The 16046-nt window shown below is 43.2% G+C and overlaps 2 protein-coding genes across 10 annotated transcripts in view; one reads left to right on the top strand and one right to left on the bottom strand.

The window, feature by feature from the left end:
* The window catches only part of LOC142575814 (uncharacterized), a 44321-nt gene extending 39762 nt beyond the window's left edge, over nt 1-4559 (top strand). The window contains exons 12-13 of the mRNA XM_075685489.1: nt 2865-2931; nt 3493-4559. Coding sequence (XP_075541604.1) covers nt 2865-2931; nt 3493-3557 — 132 coding nt within the window. The 3' untranslated portion in view covers nt 3558-4559. The remainder of the gene's footprint in view (nt 1-2864; nt 2932-3492) is intronic.
* The window catches only part of unc-104 (kinesin family member unc-104), a 131946-nt gene that overhangs the window by 10086 nt on the left and 105814 nt on the right, over nt 1-16046 (bottom strand). For 3 of the 9 annotated variants that reach the window (XM_075685478.1, XM_075685484.1, XM_075685479.1), the window contains 15 exons: nt 15627-15810; nt 14149-14239; nt 13228-13352; nt 11494-11592; nt 11330-11401; nt 10557-10708; nt 10028-10133; nt 9530-9644; nt 8613-8695; nt 7861-7985; nt 6666-6811; nt 5345-5701; nt 3432-3514; nt 2030-2270; nt 1372-1491 (listed from right to left, as the gene is read on the bottom strand). In XM_075685478.1, the coding sequence (XP_075541593.1) occupies nt 1372-1491; nt 2030-2270; nt 3432-3514; nt 5345-5701; nt 6666-6811; nt 7861-7985; nt 8613-8695; nt 9530-9644; nt 10028-10133; nt 10557-10708; nt 11330-11401; nt 11494-11592; nt 13228-13352; nt 14149-14239; nt 15627-15810 (2099 nt within the window). The remainder of the gene's footprint in view (nt 1-1371; nt 1492-2029; nt 2271-3431; nt 3515-5344; nt 5702-6665; nt 6812-7860; nt 7986-8612; nt 8696-9529; nt 9645-10027; nt 10134-10556; nt 10709-11329; nt 11402-11493; nt 11593-13227; nt 13353-14148; nt 14240-15626; nt 15811-16046) is intronic. The other 6 variants (XM_075685481.1, XM_075685485.1, XM_075685483.1 and 3 more) reach the window with 4 other exon arrangements.

Below are 16046 nucleotides of genomic sequence, written 5' to 3'. Positions count from 1 at the left end.
TTGGGACACAGGAACGACAGTACACAGTTGTGCAAACAATCACAAGGGCATTTATTGCACCTTTCATAGATCAATGCCTGCTAGCCGAGTTGCTATCCACAAAACATGCCGATGGGTGCGCGACAAATCTAGAAGTCCGACTTACCACGACCTGATAGCGAGCGAATATGTTCGCCCCATGCTGGATCCCAACGCCTGGTCGTCCGCGTGTACGGTCACGCGAACGGTGGTGCTTTCGAAGGTGGCCACGCGAGACGGTCTCGCAGAAGCATGGATCGGCGCACGCGCAGCACGGCACGTCCGCCCTGCTTGCTGTCCCGAACCAAAGAGGAAGCGCCTTCCCTTTCGGCGCCCAAGTAACCCCGCCTGTCGGCGGCGTTAGCAGCGCAACACTCGCGCCATCTCTCGTACTGCGCCTCAACCACTCCGACCGCCGCGGGCGCCAGGCCACGCGAGCCGTGCGGGAAACGAACATATCAGGGGACGCGTGAGAGTCGCGCATCCCCACAAGTTGCGTGCAACATATGTAAACAAATGCCCTCGCACAAGTGTCCATGGTGCAAGGATTTGGCGTAATGTATGCTTTGGCTGAACCTTCACTTGAACTCGCTTTATTGCACCCGACATCGATAAAACAAATAGCAAGGCTAATGTTTGGCCGGGGTGCTGCCTGCCAGATGGGTCGGTGCGCGAACACGGTCGGCATCGCGTCTGGCTGCAGCCTCAACATTTTCACGGGTGTCCCAAACTCAGCGAGCAGGTGCAAATCGTCATTGTAGCTGCCTGGCGTGAAGTGTTCTGAGAGAAAAACAAAAGCGTCAGATAATCGCCAGTCCTTCCTGCCCACATTAATCTTCCGGCTCCTTGGGGAACCTGAAATATGATACGGAGCACTCCTTGCTCCATTCACTCCTGCACCCAACAGCGCTACACAGGCACTGCGGTGGCATTGTTTCAGCCGCTACAAGTTGAACAATTCCAACGGCACAGCTGACACACCAATTCTTCACCAGAATATACAATATACATGCTCGCTCGGCAGACATGCAGCCTGTGACGTCACGGCTTGGGAACATGCCACTGTTGCCCCACTATTTTGCCCGTTCGAATGTAATATAAAAAATTCAATTACAGGTTACGTGCTGGCTCAAATGCGCTAAAATTTTGCCAACATGTTCTTGAGCGCACTAAGATTATCTCGCACAGTACAGATAATGATCAAAAATTGGGTGTCAAGCCCCCTTTAAGAATTCCCATGTACATGAACAAAAATAAAATTATGTTTTTGTTAAAGGGAGTCTACTGTGGTTTGTTGGAACACCAGGGTACCTTACTGTAAATTAGAATGAATAAAAATCCTCTGTCGCATACCTTCAACATGGCCTGCTGCTCCTCATTGTATTCCACTTGTGCTGTGGCTAGGTTGATCAGCTCCCTCTCGATGTAATCCTTTTCGTCACGGTAGATGAAGACATAAGGGCGACGGATGACCTGAAAAAGAAAAAAAGCATGTTGAAAGAACCTCAACAGCCAGAAAAGCAGCCTCTTCTTCCACAATGACCTGGCAGGGCTTCCTTTAGAGGATACGACAGCACCAAGTGAAGAACTCTAGTAACATACCAACATTAAACAACGCAAATGGACGAAGGATGAGAAACTGACAAAAAAGATGAAAGAATGTTGTATTAACAACTTTCTAAACAAAGTATAATAGCGTGCAGTTGATTATGTGAACTCAATGAAAATGTGCTGCTAGATAGCTCGTTATAAATTTTAAGCACTTAATAGGACCTCAGCAATTCATAATAGTAAGGGTGCACTCGTGATACTATGTGTCAGGGTATATGTTTTAGTGGGACAGTTCTTATAGGTTGCGTTTTGTCTTTGGTTTTCCGAAAGCATATCAGAACTACAGTTTGTTAACTGCATGTAAACAAATGCACCAGCTTGCGCTTCAACCAGATGAAATGGTGCTTATTCTTTTGAGAGCATTGTTTGTTGACGGAGTGACTCGGTGGCAGCAGCTCACCAGCCATCGCTTGACCCAGTTTCCGGTGCGATCATCCAGGAGGTTGAGGTAGCCCTTGCGCGACACAATGGGGCTGGGGCGCACTTCTTCCACCTCAGCCACAAAGCAAGGGTTTCCTCCGGCAAAGGTTGGGGGGTGCGAGGCGGGCTTCAGACCTGCAGGGGGTGCCAAGCTGCTCGGCAATCCTCGTGCTTCCATTGCCTCGGGCACCGACGTACAGGGCTTCTCTGGTGACAGCAGGCTGCAAGTGCAAGCAGTAGATGCCTTTCACAGTTGCTTAAGCTTGTTTCCCCACACTGCGTCTTTTCCCGACCAATGGAAGCACAGAATAATGGTGCGTGGCATTATGAAAACCATATTGTCCTCATAAAGCTACATACAGGTAAACATAGCCTTCTGGTTTAAACATTAATTCTCTTGCTATGTTATTGGTGTGCCACTTCACAGGAAAGCTGCCTTAAAGATTTGTGCAATTGTGCCCCAAAGTCCACAAGACAATTCCACTTTACTAATCCCAATGTGAAAACTTGGCATTACGTGGTCAACTTAAATAACTAAATTTAATATAATTGATACAATTTATGATTAACTGAAGCCAATCATGGAGTCTTGGTTTCTTATTAATTTTTTAAGCACACATTATATTACTAAATTGCTGGCCACAATAGGCCACCAAGACCTACCTATCACCTATGTCCCTGGGTATAAATTCTCTCAGCATAAGCCGGCTTAATGCGAATTGAACTCACATTTATTAGACTTCAGGAAAAAAAAATATACAAAATTAGAGACTTATTTAGGTCCTCCATATACAAAGCGCATCCCTTCCATGCAGGGTCAGAGCAGACTAGAGGTCAAGCAAGCAACAAATGAACAGCACCAGGGTGCCTCTCTTTCAAACGGTAAGCAAATTTAACCAGCAAGAAATGCACCAAGTTCACTGCACAGACCAGCCTTCATAGCATGGAAGATACAAAACCACTGTGTAGCACAAAGCTACAACTAACAAAGTCTATGCTAACATGTGCATGCATTTACATGCCGCCTTAACATTCTTTCATGTGTGTCTCTTGAGAAAGACAGAAGCATTAGGTTAGCTGGAAATAAAACCAAATTACTTGAAACACCTTTACATTATTGAGAAAAGAAAGCTACTGTTATTGTATGCGTTAGGATGACATGCCTCACAAATGGTTTTCATACACTCATGCCATAATTGAGTTGTTATTGGTAGCCAAATACAAGCTGGGCGTTTACTTTAACAGTGGACCTCACTGCACATCATCACCTGACGTGGACAGCCATCGCTATCCACCAGTTGGTCTCTGCTACTGATGTTTTCCAAACCATTTAATGATGTAACCATGAGAGCAGAGGCTTAGTCATTCTTTTTTGTACTTACTCTTGTGAAGAGCTTGATGTCATGCTGGAACTAAGTGATGATGCATCTCCCTCTTCAACAGGTGTCATCGCTGTGTTCGACTGCTTCCGATCCAACGAGAGAGAAAGCAAGGAAACAAGTAGATAAAGTTAGTCCCTTTATAATGCAGCGTGTGTTCAGATGAGGACAGACTAAGGGGAGTGCCCGGTATTTTTAGTTTTCAGCGAAATTGTTATACGAGTTGGGAAAATGTCTCTCTAAAAAGGAATCAACCTTCGTTTTGCAAAACTTAACACTGCTTTCTTGAAAAAGAAAAATTCTTGTTTCACTAAAGGTGGAAAAGAGCGTTTTGACGATTTGCAGATTTGACAAATTCGAAGGCTTATCGCTCTAAAATTAGTGCATTGTAACCCGCCAAAATTTTTTCCTGTACTTCTATACACCGCTAGTATTATTGGCCCAGATGAAGTTCAATATATGCCACCCAGAGTGTTTTTGAAAAATTGCAAAACCTTGGTTTTTCAGCAACTGCTTCTGACTGACCCCGTAATCAGGTGTTTTTTTAGCCATTTTAACTAAGGCGATGAAGCTCAAAAATATTTCGGACAAATATTCAAAAGGTTTCTTAGGAACTAAATAAAGAAGTACGCAACTACACCACATAATTATTTCATTATAAAATCCCAAAAATGTCAAAATTCCAAAAGTAGCAAAAATCGGAACATTTTAGACATTTAAAAAAATAATCCTCACCGATTTTTATGAAAATTTAATAAAACACCCACCCAGGACTGGTAAATTTAGTACTGCAAGAACATGTTGGATTATTTTCATTTTAAGTGAGAAACTGTACCTTACTTTATGACCCATGTAGGGTGATCCAAACGATGTGTCTCATTCTAATAATAAAATAAAAATCACACTCATATTGAATTCTGAACCCGCTTTTTTTTTTAACAAAGAAGAGTGACTCAGATTATGTCTTTCTCTATTTAGCCATGAAATGAGTTGAGCCTGAGTTTTCAGGGCTCAAAACTAAACATAGTTGGGGCCCCTTCAGTCTGCCCTTATCTGAATGCACACTGTAATGAACAAGCAAAATAGTATCCTTCAGGAACCTTAAACGAATAAAATACAACAGAACTTCTACGAACAAATGGGGTCTTTACTTAGCACTGCATCACTGAAGTATAGTCTCTTTTGATAAGCACCCGAAGGTGTCTAGGTCACACGTTTTATACATGCATGTCATTAGGCTTAGTAGACTTCTCTTAAATAATAAATATACGAGCAAGATGCTTTGCTGGGCTAGTTGGTGTGTAGAAATGATGAAAAGTAGCGCAAAGAAGTAACGCTTGGTCGTTTCACCCTTCTTTTTTTTCTCATTTCTTGTGCTACTTTCCATCAAGATAAATATAAGACATGAATACGTATGAATATGTAGTACATATGTATGCATGAAAAACCATCGTGGTGCACCTTGTTATTAATGTGAGAATAGTGTTGAAGGTGCACAAGCAGCTCTACAAATTGCATATATACACAAAAACGCACTAGATATTTCAAAGAAGTATGATAGGTTTGTTATCCAGGTAAGATCTGCTGTCTTGTGCAACTAATCAATGGTAAGCATAAAAATGAAAGATTTCATTTGAATTTTAAGCAGACAGAAAGACATTGAAAGTGAAACTATGGTGACACTAGGAATATATAATTGCATCACTGGTTGCTCAGCCACCACTTAGGCACCTAAGCACCGGCTAGTAAAACCGCTGCATTCTTAGAATACCAACTGTAATTTTGACCAAAATGCAGTGGCGTGATATGATTCATGCCGAGCAAGAGGTGCCTCCGGCAGATAAAGTGGCTCGCAGTTTTTAAGGCTAGGCCTAAATGCAGCAGTTCAACAAAGACATGACACACATCCGCCATACCTTGGCAGCCCCTGGTCCAGTAGGTGGCGGTTTGCTGGGAATGTGGCTCAAGATGAGGCCGATGGTGCGAGTGGCCAGCTCCCGCTCGTGAGGCGTCATATCCCAAGGGGCATACACACTCTCGTCCACTGCTGCGCCACGGGTTGGAGTCACGGCGACCGAGGAAGTCACAGTGGGCGATGGCAGCTGCGAGGCAGCAGCTGCCTGTTGGGTGGAGCTGGGGCCCCGAGCCGCGGCACGGGCCACCAGGTTGCAGGCCTCTTTCTCCCACTTGCAGATGTCCTGGTGCTGGGGTGGACCGCCCAAGTCCAGGCCCAGCTTCTCTCGGAGGAGCAGGAGGTGCCGCACCTTCTCCACCTGCGAATGTTATATGCGGCAGTGTTGGAACGCTTCTGCACGAGTGCTGAGCTGTGGGAATGTCGGCAAGACGCTGCAATTGCAAGCATGTTAGGCAGGGCAAGCTTAAGCACACTGTTGCCAAATGGTGAGAAAGAGATTTGTAATTAGAGAATAGCTGAGAAGCCAGCATGAACAATACAGTGTTCTGGCCAGCCACTCAGCGTTCGGGTAGGGGGGAAGGAAAACAAACGGAGTAGGAGAAAGTAAAGTTGATAAGGGCAGAAAGATAGCCGTGAATGAATAAAAAAAAGTGGAAACACTCATTACATTACATTTTCATATCCAATTCATTTTCTCACGGAAAGTCGCAATGGTCTTCATTGTGCACTGCTTAGTGTATATTTATTTGGACCATGGATCCCAAAGAAAATTTTTCAGAAAGTCACTGGTTGTTAGTGCATGCCATAGATCTCCAGTTGATGTTTCTCTCTTTCACAAGTGCAGTTGGCATGCAGGAAGCATGTGGTCTATAGTCTCCGGCACAATACAGTTCTCACGGTACAGAATGTCTGCATGACCAATAAATACCAGGACAGCAAAGCTGGCACCATTTCAAAGATCACTTTACAGTAGCATGCAATACATCCTTGCTGAAAGTTGTTCAGAAGGTGTTCAGCATTCCAGCAGTTGAGTGAAAAGCAACTAGGTTGCATCTATGAAGCAGCAAAGAGTGAAAACTAAGCTTTAAGTGCAAAGATAATTGTGCGCCAGCACCTGATTAAAAGGTTACGAATCATGGTTACAAGGCGATTACAAGGTTGCAGATACAAGGTTATGGATAACTTCGTAATCAGCACCTGATCACAAGGTTACAAGCATTGGTTGTTGCCGCATCTTTTAGTCTTTGATGGCTGATGCACTTAACAAGTGAGGAGCACATGCTGCAGTGGGCATACATAAGCTCAGTGAAAGCGTAGCCCACCTCTTCAAGGCGTGTCAGCTTTTCCAGTTCCCACTGGTGGTCAAATATGAGCGAGTCCCCTCGTGGCTGCCAGCCATGCAGGTTCTCTTCTCCTCGCACGTACGTTGATGACGTGTCCAGCACCCGGCGCTGCCGACGCTGCACCCCTGTGGTTAGAACGGCACCAGGCACACATCATGAGCTCTCTGCTCTTGTAGTGAGAACGAAACAGCAGCCCCACATTAAGGCTTGCCTACACAAATTTGTACAGAGATTTCTGTCTTTAAGAACAATGAGCAGTGTCAAAGTAATATACATGCAGCGTTGTCTGAACATAGTCACTAGCAGTATCAGCGAGGTTACAAACAAACATGTATGCCACAGCTTAGCAGTGAGGGCTTGTGGGCACTCCTTTCCAGTCGGGAACAGGATGTTCAAGGCACTCCAGGGATTCACAATAACAGTGACCAACACCACAGTAAGAAATGTTTTGTCACTGATTGTTGCAAATTGGATAATTCTGCATTTAGTAGTAATTCACATGCTCAGCTGTGCCAGTATCCGCGAACATACGCGGCCACGGGCTATTTTTCTTGTAGCCATTGAATAGCAAGGTTCATGTATAGTGAAGTGCCTACTACGGTGTCAGCTTCTATTCTGACCAAACCAATAAATCAAACTCACGCCATCTTGCTCGTAACTAAAAGTGTCCACAGCTCATCGTGGCTACCTGACTGATGTTGTGCATGCCATGGCTACTCGAAAGGATGCTGCTGATGGCACAGGCCTAAGGTCCCTACATACAGGAATGTTGCACTACCACCCATGGATTCACAAGTTTTTTTGTTTTGTCTTTAAACAGCTTGGAGCTTTGTACCTGCATGCTGTACAAGCAATGTGCAAATGCTACACTAGCTTTAGCTTCATAAATCTAAATTTGAGGAGCAATATGTAATTTTAGACTAAATGCATGCTGAGTAGAATCCACTATTTCCATAAATATATTTCATCGCAATTAATGCAAGGTGGATTGGGCCATTATTAGAGAAAACCTGTACAGACAACAGTGGGCAGATGACAGAAGGTCACTTTAATTGAGCTGTACAAGCATATTACCAAGTGGCTGCCATGTCCCTTTGTCACTAAGTAGCATGTATCAGCATCTCACATGGAGCATACCTTAGCACAACTAAAAAAACAAGAAGGTGCCTCCTACCCGGGCTACCTGAATCTGCCGCTCTCTTGAGGATCATCTCGTAGATGCCGGTCACATGATTGGCATCAGCATTCTTGTAGGCACCAGTGAACAGGTGGCGCAGGGATTTTGCGTTCGGAGACAACCTGCGTACAAGTGCCATCAAGAAACAGTGAATGCACAGGGAACAATATTTTGGGTATAATGTGTTAAGCTGTGGTAAACAAGACTGCAATGACCTCATTTTTTACAAATGTGGAGCAATGCAACATGCCATGAACCGTTCACTTGATTCCAACAGGAAGGAATTAATGCATCAAACACGATGTGAAACATCCAGAAGCTAAAGGTGGCAGTGCAACAAAAAAGTTGCAGATGCTAAATAGTCTTTTTTTCTTCCCCTTCCAGAGTCGTGTTCTTTCGGTGGTGACCTACCTCCAGTGTCGTGCTTTTTTTCATAGATTTTATAAAACAAACACAACACTTTAATACTGGTTATGCAGAAGGGAAAAAAATGACAAGGATAATGGCAAATGTTATCGTGATATGATCTTCCCATTGCCATGCGACGTCAGCGACACCGCAGGACAAAAATGGAAAAATGTACCGGCGCATCAGTGGCACTGAGCGCATAGGGTTTTCACTGAATCAAGTGACACTTGTATGTGAAACACAACTCTTGACAGAGCTATAAAATTTTAACAAAAAAATTTCTTTTCAGTCATAGCAGTAACAAAGAAATAATGGTATACATTTCGTCGCACATTACTGACCTTGGTGCCAGTCTCGCATCTCGTCCATAGATGATAAGACACAGGTCCTTTGTTACAATTGCAGGCTGTGCAGAGTTTTCCAGCTGTGAACAAGACAGTTGGAGCTCAGAAAAATCAGATCTCACTGCGACATGTCTCTTTATGCTGGCTTTCCCAATTAAATATCACCACTAAATAACTAAAAATACAATGGTGGGCTTTACGCAAACAGCACCTGCTGTATATTGATGGGGGTTGTTTACACTAGTCAAAAGTATTTTCTTTTTCATGTTGCAAGAACAATTATTTCATAAAGTCTAATTAGTCCACTTTAAATTCGACTGAAAAGAAAAATACTCATGACTAGCATTAACGCCCATCAACATACAGCGACTGCTGTTCATAAAACGCTCTCTCTTACTTTTTAAATTCTTGACAAAATTTAGCCAAGACAGCTGGTATTTGCGTAAGGCAATTAGTGCACTTGGTACTCTTCTCTCAGATTGTTTATGCTACTTTGGAAGATGAACTATAAACTATAAATGACTATAGATGACTATAGAATGTAAATGCTTTAATTAGTGATACTTTCATAATCAGTAGGATCAATTGCAGAACCTGCTGCAGTAGCTCAGTGACTATGTTGTAAGGCTGCTGAACTTAAGGTTGCAGGTTCGATTCCAGCCGTGGCAGCTGCATTTCGATGGGGGCAAAATGCAAGAACACTCATATACTTGCGCATTAAAGAACCACAGGTCGTTGAAATTCAAGGTCCTGCACTACGGTGTGCCTGATAATCGGATCGTAGTTTCGTCAAGTAAAACCCCATAAATTAACTTTAGAGTGTAACTGTAAGTGTAATTACAATTACACAAAGTGTAAGTGTAATTAGTAAATGTCACATGACATCTGTAATTAGTAGGACGCCTGGTGCTTACCTCCAAGTAAGCAGAGATGGTCAAGTAAACTCGCTCTCCATAAGGAGTGACTCTGTTCAGCAGAGGAGAGCTATGCAAGGAGGAATCCCACGCTGCCTCAAAGTGGTAGAACGTCCTGCAAGATGCAAAAATGCACTCGTGTAGTACTCAGCTGTTTGTCACCAATGCTGAAAAAGAGGAACACTGACAGCTAACGTAAAAAAAAAAATGGTTTACAAGAAGGTGGAGGCTTGAAGTGATTAACAGCGATAGAACAAGGAACGTCACTGAAGCCAACGTTTTAACATGGGGACTTGCCTTCGTCAGGGCAACATTCCTCGTTCTACCACTGTTAATGACAGCTACTGTGGCACTGATCTCAATGATACTGCAAGGATTGGCACCAGTTCAAAGACATAAAGCTCACACGGCATTTGGACCTAGCTAGTTGATACCTGGTAGGGCTACTAATTAAAGACTTTATCAGCTGGCATGGCTCTCAAAAAAACAACAGCATACCTGTCATCACCAGCCATCTCCAAGTAGCTTCCAGGGAAGATGCCCAGCGACAGCACTGAGGTGTCGTTGTCCTCTTCCTCGCACTCTGGTGTGCTTCTGACACGACCTGTAATATTGCATTGGTATTAAACTAACTTTACTATAACATCAAGACACAAGTGCTAAAAATTACCGAAATGCCATCCTACTGCACTTCTCATACCAGCATTTTTCATACCAGCATTTCTCATATCACAGTTATGACACTTGAGGGAGTTTTATCTTGCATGTTCTTTACTTGAGGTATACCAATTCAACCAAGTGTAATACCTCCCAACGCCAATTAAACACTGAATGCTTTATCATCAGGTTATGAATTTTTACCCCTGCAAAATTGGTCAAACATAGTAGCAGTACTGAAGTTTTTGGCAACAAAAAGTCAAAAGGCATGCCTGTGGTTATGTGTACCAGCCTGCTGTCTCACAGCTTCGTGTTTAACAAGATTTGTTTGTGACATGCACAAATGAGATGTGCTAAGCAAGGTGCCTACCAACAACAACCTCTCGGACATCCTTCCAGCAGACGTTGGGTGTTTGCTCGTGGACCAGCGTTAGGCGTATGCGCCTCTGAATCCCCTGGTGGAGAGAGAACGTCCCTCTACAAGGAGCATCATCGCTGTGATTGACCACGGCCGGGGTGTACCTAGTGTGGAAAACAGACAAGACAGGTGCTGTGTGCGGAGATACACGTATGCCCATATGCCCAAGAAAGTGAGCAGGAGTATGGCCGCTGTGGTAACTAGCTTAGTTGGTAAAATATTGCATGCGAAATATGAAAGGTGTAGGTTCGGCTCCCTCCTGCAAGTTGCAGCAAGTTACCCTATTGTCAACTTTCATTTCCCTTTACCTTATTATTTCTACATTTTAATTAGACATAAAAATTAATTTGCTATATGCTTCCTCTGGCATCATCAGCTGTTTTCTCACTGATCATGACAAACAAAAAAATTTAGCCCCTCAAATCTCTTTATTCTTCTCACTATTCAGGCAAAAGTATTGTAGCACTGACTCTGTCAACACAAAGACGAAACACTACACTGAAAGCAACAGAAATAAAAGCAATCCTTCCATTCCCAAAAGTTCCTCGAGTCTCCCACATTCTGCAATGCACTGCTAAATCAAGCTCTGCATTACTAAATGCCCATTACCAAGCAAATTGCAAGCAAAGTTAGCAAGCTGCAGCATCACTTCAAAAGGCTCCTACCAGATCCCAAGAACAGCTTTTGTTATATAAGCTATCTAGAATATATCCAGCACCACTTACTCGCCATTAGGTGTCAGTTCGCAAATTTCGAACCAGACCAGGACGTCGTGTTTCGCATATATGTGCGTCGTGCTGAAAAAAAAGAAGCCATGAAATATCACCGTTAGTCCGTCGTTTTGAGGTGCACGCATGTAGAAACCGGATGATAGAAATGGGAGTCTTACCTTGGGCATTGCAGTATATCGAACTTTGGTGACCGAACAGGCTGTGAAATAGGCAGTGTCCTTGGGAACATCCGTCGGGGCGGCTGACGTACGCTGCTGCTGCAAACAATATTGTCGTGTTGTAGTGACAGTGAGCAACCACAGTGACGCAACACAAGTCACGAAACTGTTTGTTGGGCGAATTAGTGCCCAGCAAAACAAACAACACTCAGCACAATGATACCAGCGAGCACACTCATTGATCATTGAAACCTGGTCATAGGGTCAGACGTGTGCCATTTATACATGGCTCAATGAACATTCCCACGAAACCACTGGTGCTCGCATAAGTTCTATAATGTACACCATTATTCACATTGCACACATGCAATCTGATTACACAAGGTTTAATGACGACATAGGCAACAGATAGAATCAGCGACAACATTAGAGAAACTTCTGATACAGAAAGGCGCGTCCTGTGCCGAGCAATAGCCTTTAACATTTGTTAGCCGATGTGTAAGGACAGTTGAAATTTCAGACACTTTACAGCACATCGTGCAATAATTCAGGTTCCGACTACATGACCATGTGCCACTATGGCCACCGGGCCGAGCAGAATTAGCTATCTTTATTTTTTTTTTAGACGTCGCTGGCATGGTCGTTGGCCAAGTCACTGGTGCTCCGGGAACTCAAACCTAGCGAAGCTTAGCCATTCTAACAGTTGCTGATCGAGTAGTCGACGCGTAGTGCCATCAATGCCATTGTTCCTAGACACCGACGCATCTTCCGCTAGTCATGCAAAATTGAAGGTATCTCGGAAAGTGACGATTCGAGGATACGGCACACTTCTTTTTGCCACTTGTAGAATAAAATGACTTATTTTTGGATGAATCCGATATTTCGGATTTCCGAATATTCCGCCATTTTGGCAGTCCCCATTGATTTCAAATTATCAATCGCTGACTACATGTGTCAATAGTTCAGATTTTCTACTTCCCAACAACTTAAGCAACAAAGAATGATGCTTATCAGGCAGAGTTAATTAGACATAAATTAAGTGCATAACATAATGTAAGAGAATTCGAGACCCGTGGTTTATTCCTAGCTAGATGATGCTCAAGCTAGGTTACCAGAAATGAAGATCATGGGCTCTTAAAACAGCAGCTAAGGCATTTTGTCGGTTATACATTCTAGGAAGAATTTTCCAGCTAAAACACTTAAAATTTCCTATAAGAAATGGTGCGAAATGGGAGAAACAGGCTTACAAAACAGGCACTGCACAGAATATCACTGTACATTGTGTAGAAACATTGTGGTTCAGTTATGACAGCTACAGACAACCAGTTCGAACAGCCATGGACAACCAGCTTACAAAGCCATTGTTGTACCTCAAGGGTGGCCAGACAGGCAAGTTCAAAGAGCCACAAAGGAGTTCATCATATTGTTCAAGAACTATACATGGGAGCCTCAGACCTTAACATCGTTGGCTGCCTTTTCAATGGTCGTTCTCCCTGCTAAGAAACATTGGTGTGGTTTCAAAGACAGTAGATGCATATAGGTTTGCAAAAACTGCCTAGTCTGGCACACACTAACAGCACTGTACATACTTTGTGCATTTTGATTAGAGCAGACTGACTTCATGACTGTGTAGTATGGCCACTCCTATTATAACTTATCAGTGCACGAAAGCTTTAACAGTGATTTGCCACAACAAAAAGCCTTCCACTAAAGAAGTGAAAGCTGCGTGCTTACTGTTGTTGGCAGGCATCTCTGGAATCTCTGTGCAAGGGGTGCTGCTGATAGTGTCCGAACACCTCGAAGACAATAGGCCGAGTCCGCAGGTAGTTCACAAATGACTGGGTCACCGTCACCGTGATCTGCACAACAAGCAAAATGGGCCAGTGATCACCAGTTGTTAATGGTTGCACAAACAGTGTATGCATGACAGTAGTGCTATAACTTCGTGTCTCTTTTAGCCACATTCGGCCCATATATGGTGTGAAATCACACTGCTCTGTGTTCACCTACCAATCAAAGCCAAAAGTGACATCCGAAAATAACATCAACATTAATTTTCTGCAGTTGATCCCGCACACATATTCTAAGTGTCATTGCTACTTGATTAATGACAGCGATAAAAAGAACAGTTGATGCATCTCGTTAATAACCTCTTTCACTGTATCTCGTACACAAAAGTCATACAAGGATACCAATACAAGGATGAACACCAGATTTGCATTTAAAGCTAGTAATTTTCTTGTTCTTACATTGAAATAAAATTTCCATAAAGAAATTCAACATCAGAACTATATAACAAATAGCAATAATTAAAATTCTGACATACATATTTGCAGGAATTACTGTTTGAACACAGCTTACGTGCTCTCTTTCACATTGGTGTAGGGTGTATACACACCTCTACTTACAGCCCATACTCTATCTGTTCTAAACATAAACTCAGGTGCAATTCAAGTTGCATCGATAGAGCTGGCACCTTGCCAAGCACGTCATACAGGTGTGTTTTGTGGCTTTGAAATGCAATAAGGTCCATCACTTTTTGTAATCTCACAAGGCATGACAGCAAACTAGGTTTCCACATTAACAGTACAATATCTTAGCTTGATTATGTCACTTAAGCACTTATTATTGAAGATGGAAGTAAATGGCACCTACATTCTGAACATGGAAGAAGCCAGGTGGAGGTCCCTTCACTGTGTTCTTGAGAGGCTCCGTTGAAAATGCCTCATCATGACGGTGCAGAAAGCTGAAAAAGAGCAACTTTACATGACGACTAATATATACATTACGGCAAGGTGACAGCACCCTAAAGCATAACAGCTGATGCTTTCAGGAACAATCGGAATTCCTTCAGTTTCCAAAATAACAGCTTTATCATCAATTGAAGAAATCTTGAAATGATTGCTGTTAGCTCAATGGCAGAAGTGACGACATGCTGCAAAGATGTCACTGTGAAACCAGTACCTCCCCTACAACATAAAAAAGCTGCACTAGCTGAATAGCATTCCCATCTTTTATGTCAGTTCTCTACTAGTAAAAAGCATTTATTTTAGAAAATCTATTGTGCGCAATGCACTCTCTAGCCAATCCATCTCAGCACCTGTTTGATTCTTCACTACGACTTGCTTACTTCATCAAGCCATTTTCATAGTGCTGCTGTTTTCAACAAAGAACACTCCACCATCAAATATTTTTTAAACATAGTAATCGTGAAGAAAATAAGTTACTATGTCACAGTCAACATATCATAAGTAGACTTCAACGCTGTACAGTGCGCTTCCCCATATGGCTCAATCATGTTGCCTCCCTACATTCTGCGCTGGGCAGCACTTGTTCCCACAATTTCCATACTCCTAAAATTTTTTGACTAGGTGTGCATATTCTTCTGCTTCCTTTATTTCCAAATTTTCATTCAATTGACTTTATGCTAGATTCTGCACTTTATGTTTTTCATGTTCAAAGAATAACTAGTGAATTCTTGCTGGGAAAACACAGCACTTTTGGAACTGTACCCTTGACGCCTTGAGAAAAAAAAGCGAGAATTTCACTCGAAGGATGGAGCATTGACAGCAATAGCAAGGTGTTAGAACATTACACAAAACAAATTGTTTTATGCACAGTATAAACTGAAGTAAACATTTGCTTACTAACTAAACACAGATGCTGTCACACTGCCATTGACACACACGAACACAATTTGCTCGATGATTGCGAGCACTTGCACTCACAGCACCGATGCGATGAGGAGCAGCACTGGCAGTGGGGAGTGCACATGCTCGTCCCAAAGTAAGCCTTCGTGCTGCCTCTTTTTTTTTTTTTTTTCTTTATGGAGAGTGGAAGGGGGGGGGTACTATTTCATTGTACCAGGCCTCTGAAACTCAGCAGATCATGTGACCTCCAACATTAGGTGTGTGGGTAGACAGCACGCAACAGAGCACCAGCCTTCTTGCCTTAATCCCTTCGCCCTTGCATGCCAGCTGGTCATATGACCACTAGAACTTTGTGTGCATGCTGTGCTTGCACCATCATGCCCGGGACAGTACAGTGGCAGTGACAGCATGACTGCACCTCGAATATCTATATAATTGCTATTGCAACAAAACGCAAGCAGCTGGGAAACGTGGGTTGCTTACTTGAACTGGGAGAAGATGTCGGCATACTCCTTCGAGATACCAATGGCCTGCAGCACGGTGACCCTGAAGGTGAACTCCTTGCCAATCTGCAAGTGCTCAGGCAGCTTCTCTTCCTCCTGGCTCAGGGGAAGGATGTTGTTGTTCTCGCCATCCTGCTTGTAGGCCTCAAGCCGGCTGCGCTCCTCTGGATGGAAGAGCCATGCAGGGACAAGCAGGAGCATTCTAATGAGATTATAATATACTGTGACAGCTCCTTTCACTGCAAACAGCCATCAATACTGCAATGACAGCCATATATATAACACTGTACCATGTTGAAAAATAATGAAGGATCTCTAACGTAGAATAATCTTTGCAAAGTATGACTATCAATACATCAAGGACGTCACTAAAGAAAGCAAGGAGCAGGAATGGATCCAG

The sequence above is a fragment of the Dermacentor variabilis genome, chromosome 3 (assembly GCF_050947875.1).
Source record: "Dermacentor variabilis isolate Ectoservices chromosome 3, ASM5094787v1, whole genome shotgun sequence".
Classification (NCBI taxonomy): Eukaryota; Metazoa; Arthropoda; class Arachnida; order Ixodida; family Ixodidae; genus Dermacentor; species Dermacentor variabilis.
This window is presented reverse-complemented; position numbering and strand designations above follow the sequence as displayed.